Below are 21,090 nucleotides of genomic sequence, written 5' to 3'. Positions count from 1 at the left end.
GCGCAAATCAAGGTAAGAGTTAAAGACGCACGCACACACACACCACACGAACAACCACATACGCATGTGAGGAGTGTATCAACAGCATTGGAGTGCGTCAAAGCAAAAGCAAACGTCATAAGTGCAGCCGCAATGTTGTTCTTTTTAAGCTCTTGCCCCATTGTTGGCAGCTGCAACCCCATTAGCCTTGTGCTCTACCTGGCAACAATTTGACGCCGTTTGCTATGACCCATATTGTTCCAATCACACACACACACACACACATTTGCATAGATGACGTGCATCGTGCAGTGTGCTGCTATGTGGACTGTGGGGCAAAGGAAGCGGCGGCGGCTAGCAAAAAATGTGCACTGGTTTCATTCCGCACGTCACTGTACACCAACTATGACGTCATCAAACATTGCCAGCAGCAGCACCAGCAGCAGCAGCAACCGCAGCAGCAACGGCAACAGCAGTAACAAAGGTGGCTAATTGTTGCCTGCGCCGTTTCAGTATCCCTGAACCGCATCCCTTTGCTCGACGTCCCTCTGCCTTTCGGCAAGGTCACAGTTTGACTCTGATTTCGGATGCAATGGATTCGAATTGCGCTTCGGATTCCGAATCGGCTTGGCGGTTTCTGACGTTAGTAGCTGGCAGCTGGTAGCTGGCAGCCCGCTCCAGGGCTCGCCTTGAACTGCTGCACTTGCCGTTTTGTGAATGAAAGCGCGTCATCAATGGAATCACTGTGCGCCCGCAGCTAGACGAGGTCACTCGAAGGAGAGAGAGAGAGAAAGAGCGAGGGAGAGAGCGAGTGAGGGTGACGGAACGTGTGTGCATGGAACATTGGCTAGCTCCGTTATGGACCTCTAATTAGCTGGCAGCAGGCGTCATCTGCTGGCATTGGATTTATTTATAGAATTCCACAAACTCAGCTTTCGTACAGCTAATTATGATTTATGCCAGCAAATGAACAAATTGGCATTGGAACATACACGAGCACGTTTCGTATTCATGGTTTCATTGATTTGCCACTGCAATCACAAGGCCCATCGCAGGAATCATATAGCATAGATGATCTTGACCTTCCACTTCTTAAAATGGAGTCAGTTGTAGTGTTCCATTCCCTGTTTCTCTTAAGACTTGACCTCGGCTTCGTTCCATGCCATGTTTCATATTGTGCTTAAGTCATGTTCCATTCCATGTTTCACCTCAGCCAGTTTTTAATATAAGTTTCGTATTAAAATCAGGTTCCATTTCTTAGTTCACTTTTCCACTTCTCCCCACACCCGAGCTAGATTCCATTGTCAGTTTCACTTTACCACGTCCAATTCCATGTTTCACATTAAGTGTCCCGTGTGTCCCTTTAAGGCTTACGCTCCTTCCCTGTTCTATTTGCTGACCGAGTGCGTATTTCACAGCCTGTTCTACTCCAGTCCACGCCATTCGAGGCTCCACTCTGCGCCTTGTCTTGCAATAACTGCAAGTTTCATTCTATGTTCGTTAATTTCCCATAGTCTCTGGGTGCTTGTTCCACCCAAACTACCATTCCATCTACTTGAATGTGTCTCATATAACTTACGCTGCATGCTTCGTTCGTTCATCCACGAATTTGTTTGTGTTCCAATTAAATTCAATTTCAATTTCAATTTCAGGCAGAATTTAGTAATAAAATAATTTAACATTCTCTTACGATATACGATACCACTCACTTAACGCATTCATTGTTGGCAATAATTCGATTATCGAAGGGCAACAATGAGGCGTATTAAATTCCAAAATTAGCTGCAAGGCTCTCAATGACATAAATTCCATCTGCACGATGCTTCAGCCCATCAACTGCATTTCCAAATACCCTGTTCACATTGAGACTGTACAGGCGAGTCTGTTCCTAGTTAAATTGGTGGCTGGCATTAATAACCGTCTATCGATAAAATCGTTAAGCACGATAATAGGCGCGATTCAAACGAATGTGACTGAGAGCCGATTGCTTTGAATTGGTCATGTGGGAATGTGTTTCCTGCCATTGCCCACCAAGTTGAAGTTTCGTATCCAATTGAATTCACTACGCTTTATTCAAAAATCGATAATTATCGAACATATTAAGTGTCATCGGACATAATAGTAGGGTACAGTAGTACATATAACGGATATACATTTTTCCTCTGTATCAACAATATTTGTTTATATGTGTGTCCACTTGTCTCTCTGCTCTTCGAAATATATGTCCTATATATAGAACAAATTTATGGTTTTTTTTACCGGAAATTTCCTTATTATCGATAAAAGTCGATATTTTGTAGCATATCTATATAAGGGCTCTGCAGAATGACGAACATTATCGAAATATTCTGTTCAGTACACATATTGTGATCTATCTCTGGTGTTGAATAACGTCCTCCATTCTGCCATGGAAAATAGGGCGTAATCATGCTCAAAAAAGGGCATAAGGTGCACATATACTCATTAAGAACAGAAGCTATATAACAACTATTTGGCAGAGTGATGAAAGAGTGTGTTTCGTTTGAATGGTCAGGTGAAGGGTATTTGCCAGTCAAGCACTGCCGTGTTATGGCTTTTCAAGCACTCTTACATATGTTCTTTGCGTTTTCCATAAGCTATTTAAGCATGGCTGGCGCATTCAATGCCAGCAAGGACAACTTTTCAATGCAAGAAAAATTCAGCATTTTTATGGCACGTGCACTCTTCACGATCAAAAAGTTGCAAATGCAACTGCGAGTGCTGCTGGGGCTCTTGAGAGACTTCAAATTGATTGAATTGGGCTTCAGCATTGAGCGAACAGCGAATACCAATTTTCAGTTTTCACTTTTTCATTTTCAAATTTCAATGAGTCAATGAGTTGCAGCACAAGCCGAGTTCACTGCATAAACAATAATCCATACGAATTTATATTTATTAAAGTATGCTCAGTGCACTTAAGCGTCTATCGAAAACTCATAAAGACTCTGGAAATATTATTTGACTCATGTATTTAAAGAATGCTCCACAAATGAGCTTTAATAATTTATAGGCATTTATATTAGAGTAGCCCATAATATAAATATTTATTACAGCTAGCTTTGAAAGCTCATTAAAGCTGCCTGCAACAATTGGAAGCAATTCAAAATCTAAGATTCAGTTCTGAATAAAGAGAATAAATAAGAGCTTTATGAAAGCACATTTGAAGCCAAGCTGCTAGTTAGTTATAGCTAGAAACTTTTGGCATATTAAGTGAGTGGTCAAGTGAGTCCTAATAATTTATATGATGACATTAGGCTATTCCATAATAGAATGAATTATGACAGCTGGAAGCAATTGAAAATATAAGATTAAGTTTACTATGCATGAGAAAAGGCAATAAAAGCTTTTCAATGACACTTTCGTAAGCAAGCTTTTGTATGCCTCGAGAGAGTAAATGTGAGCTTTCAAATAGCAATTTCGAAATGAAGCTTTGAAAGCTAATTAAAGAATATTCCATATTTAATAGGAAACGCTGAGTTAGCTTTTGGCATTACACGAATCTTAAAAAGCTTAAATATATCCTCTTCTTATCAGTTTGTTATACAAGAGACTTGATCGATCTACGATTAAGTGAATGCCAACATATGGCCACAGACATAGGAAAATAACAAAAGCGCAAAAGAACAAAAAGAAAACTCTTTGAATTCATAATTTCTTGGCGAGCACACATCTGGTATAAATACAATGAGAGATATATATAATTATATATATACGTATGGTATATCATATATACTTGCTTGGACAGAAATATAATTTGAGCGTATTTCAAATGTTTTTGCCCAATCGAATACCCTGCATAGCGTATATGATATAGAGTATGTGAACTAAAGGTTGCCCACTGAGTATTCAGCCAAAGAATATCAAGCAGAGGCTAGAAGCCCTTTCAGTCAATCTAGTTCCTCTTTAAGTATATGCATATATATCTGCGAGTCCTTGAAGCATATACATACGAATTTTATAGTAGATCCACTCTATATACCTGTATCTCTGTCTATGAGCAGACAGGGTGTTTGCTAGTCGCGCACTTTACCTAAAAATAAATTTTCCTCTGTTTGCAATGCGAACAACATGTGTGCACCTAGCATAGAATAAACAGCTCTCTATACAAATGCATATATATATATATATATATATATATATATATATATATATATATATATATAAATATATATATATAAATAGTATATAGTTTATATAGAAAGTCTGTGCTGGCATATAATAAAAATACATTTTTGGCTAGCGGCGGCTAAAGGCCTGCGACAGTAGTGTGCGCACGCCCCAGGCCCCTTTCTCTAGCGAGACATGCACCATGCCACAATAGACACAATCAGCAACCAAGAGATCAACCCTCGCTACTCCCCTTAAGCATCCCCAGATCCAAGCCTCACTTAGCTGCATCTTGTGCCCTTCATGTGACGCATATGCAAATGCAATTCAAATTGATTAACAATTGGCAGCTGGCGTTGAAGTAGCTTTTAAGATGTGTGTGCGTATGTGTATTTAGTGTGAAGTTGCAGCACTCGCAGAACTTGTGTTGCTGCTCGACTGGCGCTGACCCCGTTCGGCTATTTTTAGAAAAAAAAAACGCACTAAAAATAAATGCGAAGGTCGGACGCAACGCAGCGCAGCGCACGCATGCCGAGGGCGGGTATGCCAGGCCTGGATCAACAATATGCAACAGAGCATCACTTCGGCCTGCCAGCCTGCCAGCCAGCCACCCATAAGGTCAAAGTGTCAAATGCATGTGTGCGCGATGGTCAAACAGGTGTCGACGTCATCGCAGGCTGCACGCAAAGAGCAAAGCCAAAATCCAGGCTCCAAGTGCCAACAGAATGAAAGAACAACAAAAACAACAACAGAGAATCAGCGAACAGGCTCTCTTCGCTCGACGCTGCCTTCGTCACTGTGGCACAGCTCGGGGCATGGCAGGCGGGGCATCGATTGTGTGTCTGCTGGATGCTGGATGCTAGCTGCTAACACAGTGACCTACTGGCGAGGCCGTCGTTGCCGCGTCGTCAGCAACTGCGAAAGCGAAAGCGAAAGCGCACACGAAATATATATTCGTATCGTTTGTTGCTATTGCTGTTGCTGTTGGTGTTGGTGTTGGTGCTGGTGTTGGCACTGGTGTTGGTTGGTCTGGCTCGGATGACGTCATAGCTGGCATTCATTCACAGGATGTGCGGCAGGCCGAGGGAGGACAGACAACTGAGTTTTCATTGAGAAAAAGAGACAGCAGCCCAGCCGAATGCTGTGGCCCAGCCGAGGGGCAGGTCGGGGCGGGGCCAGGGCGGGGCCGGGGCCGGGGCCGCGGAGGTGGCGGCGGCGGCGACGGCGGTGGCGGCGACGGCGGTGGTGGCGGTGTCGGCGTTGGTGTCGGGGCACATTGGCAGCGCTGCAAAGGACATTCTGTGTGGAGTGCTGCCGGCGTCGCTGCCAGCGTCGTTTGGAGCAAATGGGTTTACATTTTGAAGCTGGCGCATTTGGTAACATCAGTCGGAAATGCGTCTCCAAGCCAGCCAGTTCGTCAATCTCTCTGACCGCAGCCAAGCCTTCTCGTCCGCACCGACAACTGACGACTTCTCAAGCTTCAAATAAATAACTGTGAACCTAGCCAAGAAGAATGAATTCAATATAAAACACATATTTTTTTGCCAAGTTCTTTTTTTTCGAGTGCATTTACAATGTGTGTGTTCTGTCTCTATCTCTCCCTCTCTCTTTCTGTGTGGTCTTTTAAGATAATGCTGAGTAAGTTGTTTAATAACTGACCACTTTGTACAACATATTGCCCACGTTTGGCTGTCGCACGTGCGAGTTCCACTAATCAAGTTTTGAGTGTTCGAAAATCAAAAACTTGACACGTTGAGCTCGTCTGTGCGGCACAAGAATCAACAGCAAGCAACAAAGTCTGGGAAGTCAGTGAAGTGTATGTAAACATATACCAAATATAAACATACATTATTCAAATAAACAATAATAAATGAAATAAGTACTGTAAGTATAGCGTCCAAGAGCCAAGTCAAGTCAAGACACGATCCGCACAACTTGATATCAATTTTTAAAGCATACTTTGAGGCGCCTACAAGAGAAACGCAAAATTTCCGCTGTCACTTTCCTATTACATATAAGCATATATATATATTTAGATATATATGCATATATACTATTTATATATATATGCATACATACTATTTAGATATATATGCATATAGCTACATACAGTGGTCGACAAAACTACATGGACGCCTTCTAGAACTAGATTGTTTCTGTATTATTTTCATGCAATCCAATCTGAATAATTCAAGTTCATCTTTAATAAAGTTAGCCATTTAATAGTTTTTAAGTTGTGATATATCATTTACCGTTATATTCGATTGTTACAGAAACTTGTAAGCCCCACTTAAACTTACGCCATAAATCGTATTTGTTGTTGTGTTACCAAATTATTAATTTTAATCAATGAAATGGATCATTTTAGTATTAAATATTCGAGTTGCCTTATGCAAATGTAATTTAGCTAATGAAAGTTATTCCATTCCTCAATTTATTCTATACTTGTGCGTATGTGTAGTCTTATTTCGTATTTGTAGCAATAGAAAATGTGTTTTTTATTTATAATTTTATACTCATTTGAATGTGGAAAATAACTGTAAATAATTTCTAAAGAAACATCTGAATGCAGATGGCATTAACATTTAGAAAATGTTTATTATTATTATTTTTATTATTATTGTTATATATTATTATTATTATTATAGTTCTAATATTATATTATTATTACTATTTTTGTTAATATTATAATTATTACTATTTTATTAATATTATTATTTTTATTATTTTTATTTTTATTTTATATTTCTATTCATATTATATAATAATTATTATTATCACTATTTTTTGTTATTGTTATTACTGTTAATATTATTGTTATTAAAATTTTCTCTCTCAATATTATTATTATTATTATTATTATTATTATTTGTATTATAGTTATTATTATTACTATTATTATTATTATTACTATTAATATTATTATTATTATTATTATTATTATTATTATTATTATTATTGTAATTATTATTACCATTTTTCTTATTATAATTACACAAATGCCCTCTGCTCATGGTAACTACATGAGATGGGTAGAATCCAGCTGCATCATAATCGCAGCACATTTTCATCTACTGTGAGGTGAATAGAGGAACGGACCCACCTGGCAGAAGCTAACTTCGAAGACAAAGTTGAGACCATGAAGTGAGGTATCTGGACGCATAGTTTGACGGATGTCTGCGAGAGAGGAGTTGGAGTCGGTAAGCAGCAGAAGCAAATGCAGTCCGACGTCAAAAGGTCAGAGTGACGGGACATAAAGCATTTTACCCATAATATTTTCGAATCTAAGGACTTTTAGCTGCTTGGTGGGTAGTGAACAAGCACCACAAGAGAAACAAGAAGCACTCGATAGCATCAAAGGCAACTTGCTGCTCATGCATATTCCTTGCCACACAATTAAAGCCATCACGTCTCGTTACCCTAATCAGTTTAAGCAGAAGGAAACGGAAGACACTTGTGTCTTTGAGTGTGTTTTGTGTAAACTTCGTTGACAATGAATATGAGATAATCTTTACATTGATTAACACCAACAAGAGCCGAGTTGAGAGCAGCTAATTGATGGAAACTTGCTCTTGGAATGGCGCACAAAATCAACTTTGGCAAATCACTTAAAGAGTCTCGATGATTGTGAGAAATGTTTGCTAAAATGTGAACTTGTGACATAACTTTGGCCAAACAATTTACTAAGTTGCGGGCGGAGTTTGGGCCCGTCAAATAGATGCCAACAGCCGCAACAGCCGCAAGCCAGCCAAACGATGCCTGCCAACGGGCGCTGCAAGCGCTGCATGTGTGTGTGTGTGTGTGTGTTATGGCTGCGTGCCAGCAACATGTGACTGGGCTGGCACAGGCCATTTACCCGCCGAGCCGAGCCTGCTGACGTCATCGCCAGCATCTGGGCCGGGGCCGGGGCCGGGGCTGAGGCTACGGCCAGGCGCAGGTCAGGACCAAGCAGCAACAATAGGAGCAACACAGTAACCCAGTGCCGAGGCAACGGCTATGGCAGCCGAAGTCGAACAAGCCAAAAAAAACCGAGCCAACCACAAGCGTCTGCTACGTCATCAACAGTTTAGCGGAGGCAAATCGTGGGGCGTGTTGGATATTTGGGCTCGGTGGGCTCGTCAGCCGAGGCCAGGCCCAGACAAAGTCGCGTGTCCTAGATAAATGCTTAAGCAAATCGTTTAATGCGTCTCTCCACGCCCATGTGCTGCAAAAACATTTATTATGACTGTTGTTGTTGCTGTTGCTGTTGCTGTTGCAGCTGCAGTTGCTGCTGTTGTTGCTGCTGTTGCTCTTTGTTCAGCGCGCATTGACGTCGTGCACTTTGGTTGCACTGACCTCGCCGCCGTTGCCTTTGCCGTTGCCGCTGCAAAGGACACGTCTGACGTGCATAGCACGCACCACAAATCCTTAGCCCAGTCCCTGCCAACCACAGAACGCAACCCTCAAACCAAATACGCAACCATGAAAATGACAAAGTTAAAATAATGCCCCTCTCCTCCCACTCCCTCTCTCTCTCTCTTCTCTATCTCTATCCCTCTCTCTCTTTGTGTAACTCTGTTTATTTCTCTATCTCCTCAAACATAGAGGGGGATCTTTCTGTAACAATCTATTTCTTTCCAGCTCTCTCTTTCTATTGCTATATAACTCTATTCCTCATCTCAATCTTTCTTTATTTCTCTCTCTCTCTCTTACTTCAAGCTTTTAGTTAATTAGTAATTAGCGAAAAGAAGAATAGTGAGAAAGATAGAGACATAGTGAGAGAGGAGAGCACAATGGCTCTTATCCTTAAATATGTGCGTAGGAGAGCTCACGACACGACGATAGAGAGAGTGAGTGAGAGAGAGAGAGAGAGAGAGAGAGACAGAGAGAGACTGAGGAAGACATAAATAGAATTAAATTGTAGTTTCATTGTAGAGTATACGACTAGCAAATACCCTGCACATTGAATTGAACACGACTAACAGATACCCTGCACACTTTTTACTCAGATGAAAACCGGGGTGTTTAAGTAGAGAGTGCACGACTAGCTGATACCCTGCATAAATGCAGGTACCCTGTGACAAGTAAATCGACTCTTAGCCACACTCGCATATTCCACACGAGTTCCATAAGTCCAAAACGGTAAATTATAGCACAGTTACTGCGACTATTGTGGGCGTGGCTGTAATATGTATGTAATAAAATCAATATGGATCTTATAGCGTGACTAATGCTTTGAAGTCGATAAATGTCAAAGCCATGCTCATGCGTTAACTGCTGTAAAAAGCTCATTTATTGAGCCTTAATTTAAAGCGTAAGGACTTTCTTATTCAGGTAAATAAATAACTCGCCTGCAGTTTCTGCCTTTTGCCTGCGTGTGGCAGGAGCTCTTTGAGTAGCTCTGCCATTCGCCGTCCAAAACTGAAGCCGCAATACAGCTGGGAATTGGCAATGAGCACAGCTCAAGGCTGAATTGTGTCCTGTTGCAACATGGCTGAGCCGAGCAATAGGAATCCTCTCAGCTGCATACGATTTGTGTGTGTGTGTGTGGGGGGGTGTGTGGGCGTTTGGGTGGTACCAAGGTATGCCTAATGCATCAAGGCCACACAAGTCAGATGGCATTTAAGGAGCTTCTCAGCTGGGCCATGAAGTAACAACTTTTTAGCAGACTAAGAATATGGCTAGAAATCAATATTTTCAGATCTGCCACGCCTCAAATGGGTGGCTCATATAATTTATGGGCATATCTGCAGAGGAGTTAAGGAATGATGCACTTGCAAGCGTCGGGATTATTGGCTCCATATAACTTTCGATCTCAATTCCAACGCCCCCAGGTCGAGAATTACCCAAGCATATTTTCTATATACCTAGATAGACAGACCAATAATATAACTCGCCTCTCCAATCAACTAGCTAGAGCCAGCTAGCAGTTGCCTTAATTAAAACATATTGATTTCCATGCCGTGGGACGTTAAATCTGAAAGACACGCAATCGGGGATGCCCTGGCCAGTGCTATTACTATATGCCCATATTGAACGGAAGCGAGGGTCCTCTATTTAACACTCGAAATACAAACGTAAGGTTTGAAATCTATGCACAGGAAAGGGTCACGAAATCCGGAGTTACCAAATGGTGTTTGGTCTGAGTCTCCTTTTATAATTGGGATGTTTCGGAGTTAGGGACTTGAGAATTTGAAAATATAAAATTATATGGGAGCGTGCCGAATAACTTCTTCTATAAATCATAGATGGACAGATAGATATTTAAGATCTGTTACAAAATTACAAAATTATTTAGACTCTCCCAGTTCTGTAGCTACAACCTTATAATTTGAAATTACATATTATTTGCATGCATATTTAAACCTGGTGAGCACGGGCATGGCAAATTATATATAAAATCTGAGTCCTTCAGGAATCATCAGGTGCTGTCACGCTCTGCTTATAGAGCCATTATTTATACGGCTTTGCGCTGAATGAGTTGAACTCCCTGTCGACCATGTCTTTACCTTTTAGAACTCTCAATATGCAAGGATATAGTTTTAGACGATTTGATGGACTTACCTTTAAGCACCATTCGAAAGTCTCCAACTCTTCACTCTGTGAAAGGCAAGGAAATACATATTTAGATGTGAATATGGATTTATCGATTTCCAATATACGGAAGAAGCAAGCAGACTAACAGATAGGCGACAAAGACAAACCAGAGAGAGGGGGAGAGAAGAGAGAAAGAGCGAGAGAGAGATGGAGGGAGCAAGAGTAAAACGAACTTGATTACAATTGACTCGAATCCAGGTATGCAGATATATATACTTTATGGTCAGAAAAAGCTGCAAGTTGATTGCAAAGCAAGAACTAATTACAAATGACATTTAAATAATTGTTTCTTTCGAAATGTTTGTAGCATACTTTTGCGGAAGACACCTAGCGCTAAGGCCAGCCAACTAGTTGATAATTATGCAAGATTCGAGCACCCGATAAAATCCTTGTATGACAAGGATTTTCATAATTTATTGTGCCTAGTAATTGCCTGTGTGTGTGTGTGTGTGTGTGAAAAAGAGACACCAGGCTGAACGATAGGCAAAGGCAAAGGTGTCAAAAAGTGTGACCAGTGTGTATGTGTGTAGGTGTAGGTATATGTAGGTGTAGGTGTATGTGTGTGTGTGCCGACTGCTTTGAAAATTATGGTTTCACATGAAGAACAACAACAACAGCGCACAAGTAGACGAAGCAGCTGCTGCAGCTTGTGGAACAAAGAAAGCCAAACGAATACAACAACAACAGCAGCAACAATGGGGGACATCCCCTTCCACAACTATCCCCAAGCATACTAGGCTAGCAGTTGGCCTCTTTGCCGCAGACAATCTGTCACTTGATACGCGCCATTTTCGCTAAGCAGCGCAGCCCCTAGCTCACACACCCCACCCGCTGCCAGCCGCTAGCTTGCTGTTGTTGTTGTTGTTGTCTTTTTAAGCTGCTGCTGCCCGCTGGTTACCTTGTTGAGATTCCCCAGGTCCCGTTGTACGGGCGCAGCGCAGCGAAGCATTCCAAACGGCGATGCCATACAAGTGCGGGGCGTTTGGGGCGGGCTGGGAGCCGTTGTTGCACCACTGTGCGGGGCAGGGGGTCAGTTAAAGGTGTCACATGTTATTTCATTTGAGCGTGTGTGCCTTTCATTCCAGCTGCTTTCGTTTCATTTTTTTTTTTTTTTTTTTTTTTTGTAACGTGGCAGTGCGAGGTTTCTCGGCCCCAGGCTGCAGCAATTCTCATTGGGCACATTGAAGTTCGCCGTTGCATACGTAAATGGCATCATATTTCCATTGCCTGCTTTTCAAGCCTGCCTCAATATGTGCTGCTGCTTCACTCTCATTTAGCAACGCGCTTGTTGTTGCTGTTTTTCTTTTTGATTTGCTGCAATCGCCACGCGCCCAAAAGCAGGCAACGTTTTTCCTTCCTCCACTTCGCCGTCTTCTTCTTCGTGTTCTTCTTCTTCAGCTCTCGCACACACAGCTGCTCGCCCACTAAGAACGTCTAATATTATTACAAACTCACAAACACACACATGTAAGACTTCGCCGCTGACCGATGCGTACATGCGTATGCGTGTGAGTGTGTGTGTGTGTGTGTATGGTAGCAGGTAGCTACAAACTTGGCATGAACAACAACAGCAACGACTACTTTGCAAGGGATACGACGCCAGCAACAAAGCTGACGGCGCTGCCAGCGCCAGCTGCGGCGGCGAGAAATGCAACTATAAAAGCAGCAAAGCAGCCAGAACAATGTCTCAGTTAAACATTGTTAATTAAGCGGCAACTGCAGTGGCAGCAGCAATTTTTTTGCCAGTGAAAGGATAAACATTAACGGCGACAGCAGCTCATAAATATTTATATAAAAATATTTATAATCATTTATTTTTTAAACAATTTTTTTTGGTGCGCTCAGCAAGTTCCATTTGAATATTTGGGGCCCAACAGCGAGAAAATGAAGCATTCAAATGAAAATCAATAAGACTACAACAAAATGTCGTCAAAAATTGTAACAACAACTATGACAATAACAACAAAAACTATCGCCACAGGCGATTTAAATATTTAAAATGCGTGTCACACACTTAGAATTGGGAACCGGAACATATGTCGTCCCTATTAGCTTATCATTAATTCAAGAATTCACGAAATGGCATCAACTATGCCAAGCAGTAAGTTCGTCCAGCTACGGCAAACAGTCCAAATTTTCGAGTGCTACAGTGCGAGTGTAAGATCTACGATATATGCGTATGTCTGATCCTTTGGGAACGGTGCTTATTGCAGCTGCTGGCCACTGCACAAGATTAGACTCAAGACTCTTGTGCGTGTGACAGCGGCTATTGTAAGATGCCAGAGAAGCAACAAATACTACATAAATTATATATTGATTTTGGAAAAAATAGCATAAACTAGATCCAATAATTTCCACACTAACCACTTTTTAATCAAATATTAATTACCACAAAAAATAAAAGCTTTCATTTTATTTGTTTTATGAACAGGTAAAAGGTAAAAGGTACGAAACATTGTTTGCTCGCTCTCTCTCTCTCTCTCTATATATATATATATATATATATATATATATATATATATCCCTCTCACATTATTTATGGCTTCTCTGTTTTTGTGTAACGGTTTCCTAATCAAATTAACGTGCAAAAATTCAAAATGCATTATGTTGGCTGCGCTTAACATGCACACTCACTTGAAGTTGGCTGCACTCAAGACTTGCAATGTCGTGTAAATATAAAACGTTTAAGGTTAACTATAAAGTAGCGAAAGCAGCTGAATGAAAGTTATTGTTCATGGCCTAATATTTATATAGATTATAATGGGTTACAAAATTGCCCAGCTATTCACCATTTCGAACCTTTTTCAGGTAAACTGCAAGGTAAACAAATTACTTGACCTCTTCAAAGCTTTGTCTCTCGCTATGAGACGTTTTCTAAGCCAGAGAGTGTGCCAAAATTAAAAATGCATTAAGTTTCCTGCGTTTTATATGTTGGATGCACATCGAATTAAGTGACTTCAATACTTATCGCTTTAGCTAGACAAAAAACCGTTAGCAGGTTGTTTATTGATAAGTTTTTAGGCAGAGTTGTGAATTAGACAGGCCAACTGTCAGCTAAAATATCGGCTTCTTATGAGACTTAACCATCTGTATAGGAACTTTAATTTGTAACGTTTCCTAATCGAATTAATGTTCAAAAATCACAATGTATTAAGTTGGCTGCGCGCAATTTCCGCTCTCACTTGATGTTGGCTACACGCAGCATTGCTCCGCATGAAACTTGCTGCGCACACAATTTGTTGACACTCAGGGAAAAAAGAAAACAATAATAAAATTCAGCACTCCGCATTTTGGCTGTGTAATATTAGCGGAAAAACGTTCATAGATACATTTTTAGAAAAATTGAGAGTGAGACAAATATGACACCGCCACCGCCAACACAACAGCAGCCGCCGCCACCAATGGGTCAGAGCATTGCGCCCAGCGGTGCTTTTCCAGGTAAACCAAAACATGGCAAAACAAATTTTTAGTTAATATATATATATATATATTATATATTCCCTTCATCGAACCATTAGGCTCACTTACGCCCGGCTGGAACGATCCGCCACCAGTAAGTGGAGACACCGCCAATCGACGACCGCGGCTCGACCTGCGCAAACGCGTCGCATACCCCATGAATGGCACCGATGGCCAGCCACAATCATCGCAGCCGCCGACGCTTTGATCTACGCTTGTCCTGCGAGACTTCATCAGCATGGCTACCACGTCGAATTTAGATGTAACGCAAGCTTATGATTTCCAAACATTTGTTTAGCACCAGCAATAATTTACATAGATAGCAACAAAATATATATATATGGTAACTACATATATGTAAATATATATGATGTTTAACTCTACCAGGGTAGCTCTGCACCATCGTACTGATAGAAGCCACCGTTGTGTGACTCGTTAAGCTGGCAAATAGTCTCTATAATCTGTGTGGTGCTCGTGCTCACATCTAGTGGAGCATTGCTACCACCCATGTCGGTGCGCACCCAGCCGGGATGAATGCTGACGCACAGTATCTTTTGGGGTGCTAGGTCGATACTCATCGATTTGGTTATAGCATTTAGGGCTGCCTTAGAAGCTCGGTAGGGCAGCAGCCCACCATCCGTGTTCGACTTGATGGACCCTAGTACGGAGCTCATATTGATTATAGCTGCACGCTTAACGCTCATGCATTCATCCGCATTGACCTCGGATGCCTTTTTAAGCAGTGGCAAACAGGCTTTGGTCAGCATTACGGGCACCACGGTATTTGTCTGCAGCGTGTCAACCAGATCTTGATGCCTGGTGGCACCAAGTCGCACAGACTTGGGTGCAATACCAGCGTTATTGAAGAGCACATTAAGGCCGCAATCATTAGTCACCTCAGCAATTCGGTTAATAAGCCTATCGTATTCATCGAAATTTTTCAAATCTGTGAAATGCAACATAAGCACGTTAGATTCAGTTAGACACACGACTGCACCTACTTACCAATTTCAACAATATGAATATTAGAATGTTCCTTGGCTAAATTCCTTAGATCCTGCAAAGTAAAATCAAATAAATATTAATGTAAATAACTTTTCATCAAAAAGTGGCGGCAAGTTCACGCCATGGAACGCAGCAAACTTAATGTGATGGATGCCTTGCTTGGGCATAAGTATCGATACTCAAGTTCATCGATTCACCGATAGTTTGGTTTGTGCTTTCCATAACTGGAAAACAAGCTGCAAAAACTGAGCCAAAGCATCGAACCGAAAGCGTAAAAGCAATCGCAAAAAGTTTACCGCTTATTTCGCATTTGCGTTCGCTAGCGAGAGTATCGCGGAAGAATAGTCGGTTAACTGTTATTCGAAAAATACAAGTTTGTTGTTTTTTGTTCATAACCGTTAAAGTGCCGTACTAAGTGTGTTCATCTTCAGTATAACTGATAAATTTCCTCAAATATTTGGAAGCCATTGCTGATCCTTTTCGTTAGCTTAAAACACTTGCCTATACTGCAAAACATGGCGCCCGTGCAAGGTAAAGGTGAGTAACGGAATAAGTGATGCCACAAGACAAGAATATTTCTTGCTGTCTCTCTTGCGTTACATATGTATATATGTATATTGTTCGTGTAGCCAGTTTTTTAATTATTCGCGTAGTTTCGACGTGGGGATGCATGAGTCACCCCTTGAAGACATGACTAGACAAAACGACTTACTGTGGCTTGCTCCAAATTGCGGCATGTGGTAAAAAGATGCTGCGGCGGCACCGGCAGTTTGTTCAATGCCTTCACAAGTCCCAGGCCCAACCCGCGATTACAGCCCGTTATTAGTATTGAGTTCATCCTGCTGTTGAATAGTTTTCTCTTGAAATCTAATCGTTTATTTGCACTTGAGCGATTAAGCAATGGGTACAATAAACAGCCGGAATTTTATAACTGACACTGACGACACAAGCTGCTACACTATTGTTGCTTCACGTGGTGCTGGTGGCTACACTGCTGTTAAGTGTGATTATCGCTAACGTTTGTTTTTTTTATTCCTTATAATAAGCAATAGATACGAGCTCTTTCACATAGCGGCCGGCAGCTGACAGAGTTGCCAACAACACGAAAAAACAAAATACGTTCCTAATAATATTGTTAGTTGAGCTAGGTGGCAACCCTGATAAAGGCAGCCAACTGTTGCTCTTTCCAATGTGTTGTTTTAATGCAAATTATGTAAATTATTTGAATATGATGTGTTTTCAATGGTCAACCAAACGACTCGGCGACCCTACCACAGCCGTCGCCATCCACATCGAATTCTCTTTTCGATGCGCATTCGCATACAACTGCGCTGCTGCTGTTGCTGTTACGTAGTGAGCGTCGCTGCCTACACTTTCCAATCATTCCAACCGCCGAGCAGCTGCCTAGCGACGACGTCGACGACTTCGCTGTTTTTTCCTTCACTTCTGTGTTTGTGATTTCGCCAGCAACTGAAAACTTAAACTTTGCTAAGATCGTGTACCGCAATAAACAACTTGATAATTTTACCAGAGCTAGATTAAACAAGTGGTTACATTTAGTGCTCCACTGGGGGGAACGTGATTCAACGGTAATACACACATTGTATATATATAAATATTTATATACATCATGTCGGTCACGCTGTGGAATTCGAGATTTTCTGTAACGCTGGTACGCCAGCATGCGACGATTTTAACGTCAACTACGACACTTGCTGCAAATAGTTTATACTACACGATCAATAGTTTCCAACCACAACAACGAAGAAATCTAACAAAAATAATGAAGCCAGCTAACACAGCCTTGTCAGACAAGGGCGCTCGACGTACTTCGCAACAGTCTGGACGCAATCCAACCAAAAATTTGCAAGCCGGCCGCAACTCCCTTGAAAGCTCGACCAGCGATACCGGCGTTAATGTGCCGCCCTTTAATCATCCACACTGCGATCGGCAGGCCATGTACCAACAGCCTGTTCGCAAGGTTAAACCACTACGAGGTAAGCCATACACACCAAAAGCATCTCAACTCTCTGCTGACGATCAAACGCAAAACGTCCGCTGTTTTTATCTTCTACACTCTCGCTGTCTTTATCTTACACACACACACATACACGTGCGTATTCAGATTGTGTGTATGTATTTATTGTATAACTGTTAAGAGCCCCCTCGCCGCTACGCACGTACCGTCGCATGATTAGCTTATCGAACCGTCAATCGATTATTTGTGATCCTCACCATGAAGCCCAATGACAATAAAAAAAAACTATTTTGCATAGTCACGATCGAGACTGAGAAGGGTTTGGCGGCAGAGGGCAGCTTGAGGGCATACGGCGTTAACTTTCTAACTGTAACTGGGTGGCAATTTATCGCTCTTCATGCATTTCACAAGATACAATTCAATTGGCCTTAGGCAGGGCGATTGTTCGAGAATTTTTATGTTTTTAGATATTTCACAAGCACATCCTCTCAGTGAGAGACTGATTACGTCATTATGATTATCATTATCGTCATTTTCTTTAGCACACCGTCATCGTGAATATATCGTATCAGAATGCAATCGTGACTTGCTATACCCTTCCTTTGGGCTCGCTTTGTAAATGTCAACGAGTTGGTGACGTGTTTAGTGTTAACATTTTGGATAAAAAGGTGGAAGAGTGGAGTGAGGGGTGTAGGGGTTGTCAATAAGAGCTGGCTGCTTTATCAGCAGCACGTAATTTAATTAGCTTTTGGCATGTCGTTTTTTATTGTTTATATATATTTTGTATGTTAATAAGCCTTGGCTAAACCTCGATACCTATAATATATATTTGCTATATATGTACATTTGTATGTGCGATGATCACTTATTCACATATTTCTATCACAAATAGCCGTTTTCTAGTTGATTTCATTATAACGCTTCGATAAGCTTCCACACTTCATTGTTTTCTCGGTTCGATATTTGAATTGCTTACGCTTATCAGATTTGTTCCGCTCCAATTGGACTTTTGCCTAGGCTAAGCATTGGATGCTTTGTATTTTTAGCCATTTACATTTACGAATATCGGCATATGCATATATGTTATACAATCTGTTTACAAAACGATCTGTGTTTGTTTTTCAATTTCAATCGTATAAAACAATGCCAAACTGTAATATCAATATATTGCGAAAATGTGGTTCGTTGAGTCTGTCCTTTTTATATCGATAAACAGGATTAATCTATTAAAGAACTCCACTCTTTGGGCTATAATTGAAACCGGATATTACACTTTTGATATAAGCAACTACTAATTGGCAGCACTTTTCGATTAGCTGCTTGCCTGATAGCTCTATCTAAGTAAAGTTCCCCTCAACCTACTGCTGACCACGAACACGAAGCGTGTAATCGTCGAGTTGTTTAGTCGTTACCATGGCAATCATATTGGATTCCAAAGCAAACCTCAGGTCAGGGCGGGGCTCACAATGATTGCTCCACATTGATTTGCAGAGCGCAGACAGACATGTGCATAGTTAACCACCAGGAGCACACTATCACAATCACAATCACGGACACAATCAAAACAACTTCTGCTGCTAGTTAGAGTAAAACGGTTCAGTTGGAGCCGCAGTGGCCGGGCAAATGCATCTATTTGAGTTTGTGCCCGCCTCGCTCGCAGACGAGCAGCCCGCTGACGGACGCAGCATATATCGCTCGGCATATATGGATATACGACTGCGCCAAAAGCAACAACATCCCAGCAAGTTGAACAAGCTGCTGAAGGGTAGCTCGACCCTGCTGCCAAGTCAAGTGGATTGCTAATTGCTAATTGCCCGTTTACAACCTTTTTATTTACAGGCAACTATGATTATGATCTGGTTGTAATTGGTGGTGGCTCTGGGGGCCTGTCTTGTGCTAAGGAAGCTGTGGCGCATGGCGCACGCGTTGCTTGCTTGGATTTCGTGAAGCCAACTCCCTTGGGCACCAAATGGGGCGTCGGCGGCACCTGTGTCAATGTCGGCTGCATACCAAAGAAGCTTATGCATCAGGCGTCGCTCCTAGGCGAAGCTGTACACGAGGCAGCTGCCTATGGCTGGAACGTCGATGATAAAATCAAGCCTGATTGGAACAAGCTCGTCTCCTCGGTGCAGAATCACATCAAGTCTGTCAACTGGGTGACTCGCGTCGATCTGCGCGACAAGTATGACACGATCAATCTAACTTTCATTTGAATCTTTGTTAACCATACTGATTTTTCTTTGCAGAAAAGTCGAGTACATCAATGGTCTCGGTTCCTTTGTGGACCCGCATACCTTGTCTGCCAAGCTGAAGAGCGGCGATCGTACCATTACCGCTCAGACCTTTGTGATTGCTGTCGGCGGCCGTCCACGTTATCCGAATATACCTGGAGCGGTAGAGTATGGCATTACCAGCGATGATATATTCAGCTTGGATCATGAGCCTGGCAAGACCTTGGTCGTCGGCGCTGGCTGTAAGTGGGCTTAAGCCTAATTTTAATACTCCTTTTTTAATTTAATTCCATTTCACAATTTCTAGATATTGGCTTGGAGTGCGCCGGCTTCCTGAAGGGTCTCGGCTACGAGCCCACTGTGATGGTGCGTTCGATTGTGCTGCGCGGTTTTGATCAGCAGATGGCCAATTTAGTGGCGGCCGCCATGGAGGAGCGTGGCATTCCATTCTTACGCAAAACGGTGCCGTTGTCTGTCGAAAAGCAGTCCGATGGCCGCCTGCTTGTGAAGTACGAAAACACGGAGACCGGCGAGGTGGACAGCGATGTCTTTGATACAGTCCTATGGGCCATTGGCCGCAAAGGACTGGTCGATGATCTTAATTTGCACAATGCCGGTGTAATGACGCACAAGGACAAGATTCAGGTGGACTGCGAAGAGACGACCAATGTGCCCCATATTTATGCGGTCGGCGATATTATTTATGGTAAACCGGAGCTTACGCCTGTCGCTGTGCTTGCCGGCCGTCTTCTCGCCCGTCGCCTGTATGCTGACTCTGAACTACGAATGGATTATGTTGATGTGGCCACCACTGTGTTCACACCGCTGGAGTATGCTTGTGTTGGCTTAAGCGAGGAGGATGCTGTAAAAACGTACGGTGCTGAAGAGATTGAGGTATTCCATGGCTATTACAAGCCCACTGAGTTCTTCATACCTCAAAAGAGTGTGCGCTATTGCTATGTGAAGGCGGTAGCCCAGCGCAGCGGAGAACAACGCGTCTATGGACTACATTATATGGGACCAGTGGCCGGTGAGGTTATCCAGGGCTTTGCCGCTGCCCTCAAATCAGGCCTGACTATACCCACGCTGATGAACACCGTGGGCATTCATCCGACCACCGCCGAGGAGTTTACACGTCTGAGCATCACCAAGCGCTCCGGTCTGGATCCAACGCCCGCCAGCTGCTGCAGCTAAACGGGGGAGACACTTTCCATCAGATTGTATTTCTCTTCCCACACACGCACACCCACACACACAGCCACATGCACATCCCCACATACACACTCGCTTCTGGTTAGGCTAAAAAGATGCCGTGATACGACCAACGAATTTGAGAGTTGTTACAGCTTAGCGACAAAAGTTCAAGTTTTAATTTAGTTTCGATAGTAACATGCACACACACACATAAACATACACACACTCACACACACAATAGCTCAGCCGACTTACAAAACGGTGGTCAGGACAAAGGGCAGGACTTTCGGCTTCAGTCGAACTGAGCGTACATCCACCCCTTCCTCCTTCCCAAGTATCGGCCTCTGTGCGGTGTGCACTCAAAATTACGAAATTATGTTATATGAAGATGATTAAATATTAATAAATAAATCTGTATTTTTACGGTACAAAAATATGAACAATAGAAGTTTTTACCCGCATACCAGACAATTGTATTATTTGATGGAATAGTTTATGTAATCAACAAAACTAAGTTTATGTACTTGAACAGCATGACAACAT

General features: G+C 42.2%; 3 protein-coding genes across 4 annotated transcripts; 2 read left to right on the top strand and 1 right to left on the bottom strand.

The window, feature by feature from the left end:
* Positions 1 to 13,857: 13,857 nt before the first annotated feature.
* Positions 13,858 to 14,480, top strand: LOC111605609 (basic salivary proline-rich protein 2). The gene is made up of 2 exons (XM_023324224.2): positions 13,858 to 14,118; positions 14,199 to 14,480. The coding sequence occupies exons 1-2, from the start codon at positions 14,040 to 14,042 to the stop codon at positions 14,345 to 14,347; spliced, it is 228 nt and encodes a 75-aa protein (XP_023179992.1). The 5' UTR covers positions 13,858 to 14,039; the 3' UTR covers positions 14,348 to 14,480.
* Positions 14,481 to 14,504: 24 nt separating this feature from the next.
* Positions 14,505 to 16,411, bottom strand: LOC111605607 (C-factor). The gene is made up of 3 exons (XM_023324223.1): positions 15,857 to 16,411; positions 15,145 to 15,196; positions 14,505 to 15,085 (listed from the first exon to the last, which is right to left on the bottom strand). The coding sequence occupies exons 1-3, from the start codon at positions 15,980 to 15,982 to the stop codon at positions 14,520 to 14,522; spliced, it is 744 nt and encodes a 247-aa protein (XP_023179991.1). The 5' UTR covers positions 15,983 to 16,411; the 3' UTR covers positions 14,505 to 14,519.
* LOC111605606 (thioredoxin reductase 1, mitochondrial) lies at positions 15,434 to 21,008 on the top strand. Of its 2 annotated transcripts, none has more exons than XM_023324222.2 (4): positions 15,434 to 15,681; positions 18,962 to 19,304; positions 19,369 to 19,595; positions 19,661 to 21,008. In XM_023324222.2, the coding sequence occupies exons 1-4, from the start codon at positions 15,660 to 15,662 to the stop codon at positions 20,545 to 20,547; spliced, it is 1,479 nt and encodes a 492-aa protein (XP_023179990.1). In that variant the 5' UTR covers positions 15,434 to 15,659; the 3' UTR covers positions 20,548 to 21,008. The 2 variants fall into 2 exon arrangements, with proteins under 2 accessions (XP_023179990.1, XP_023179989.1); XM_023324221.2 differs by lacking the exon at positions 15,434 to 15,681 and adding an exon at positions 16,669 to 17,141.
* The last annotated feature ends 82 nt before the right edge of the window (positions 21,009 to 21,090 follow it).

This window comes from Drosophila hydei, unplaced genomic scaffold, assembly GCF_003285905.1.
Source record: "Drosophila hydei strain 15085-1641.00,03,60 unplaced genomic scaffold, DhydRS2 tig00000333-arrow-arrow-pilon, whole genome shotgun sequence".
NCBI lineage: Eukaryota > Metazoa > Arthropoda > Insecta > Diptera > Drosophilidae > Drosophila > Drosophila hydei.
This window is presented reverse-complemented; position numbering and strand designations above follow the sequence as displayed.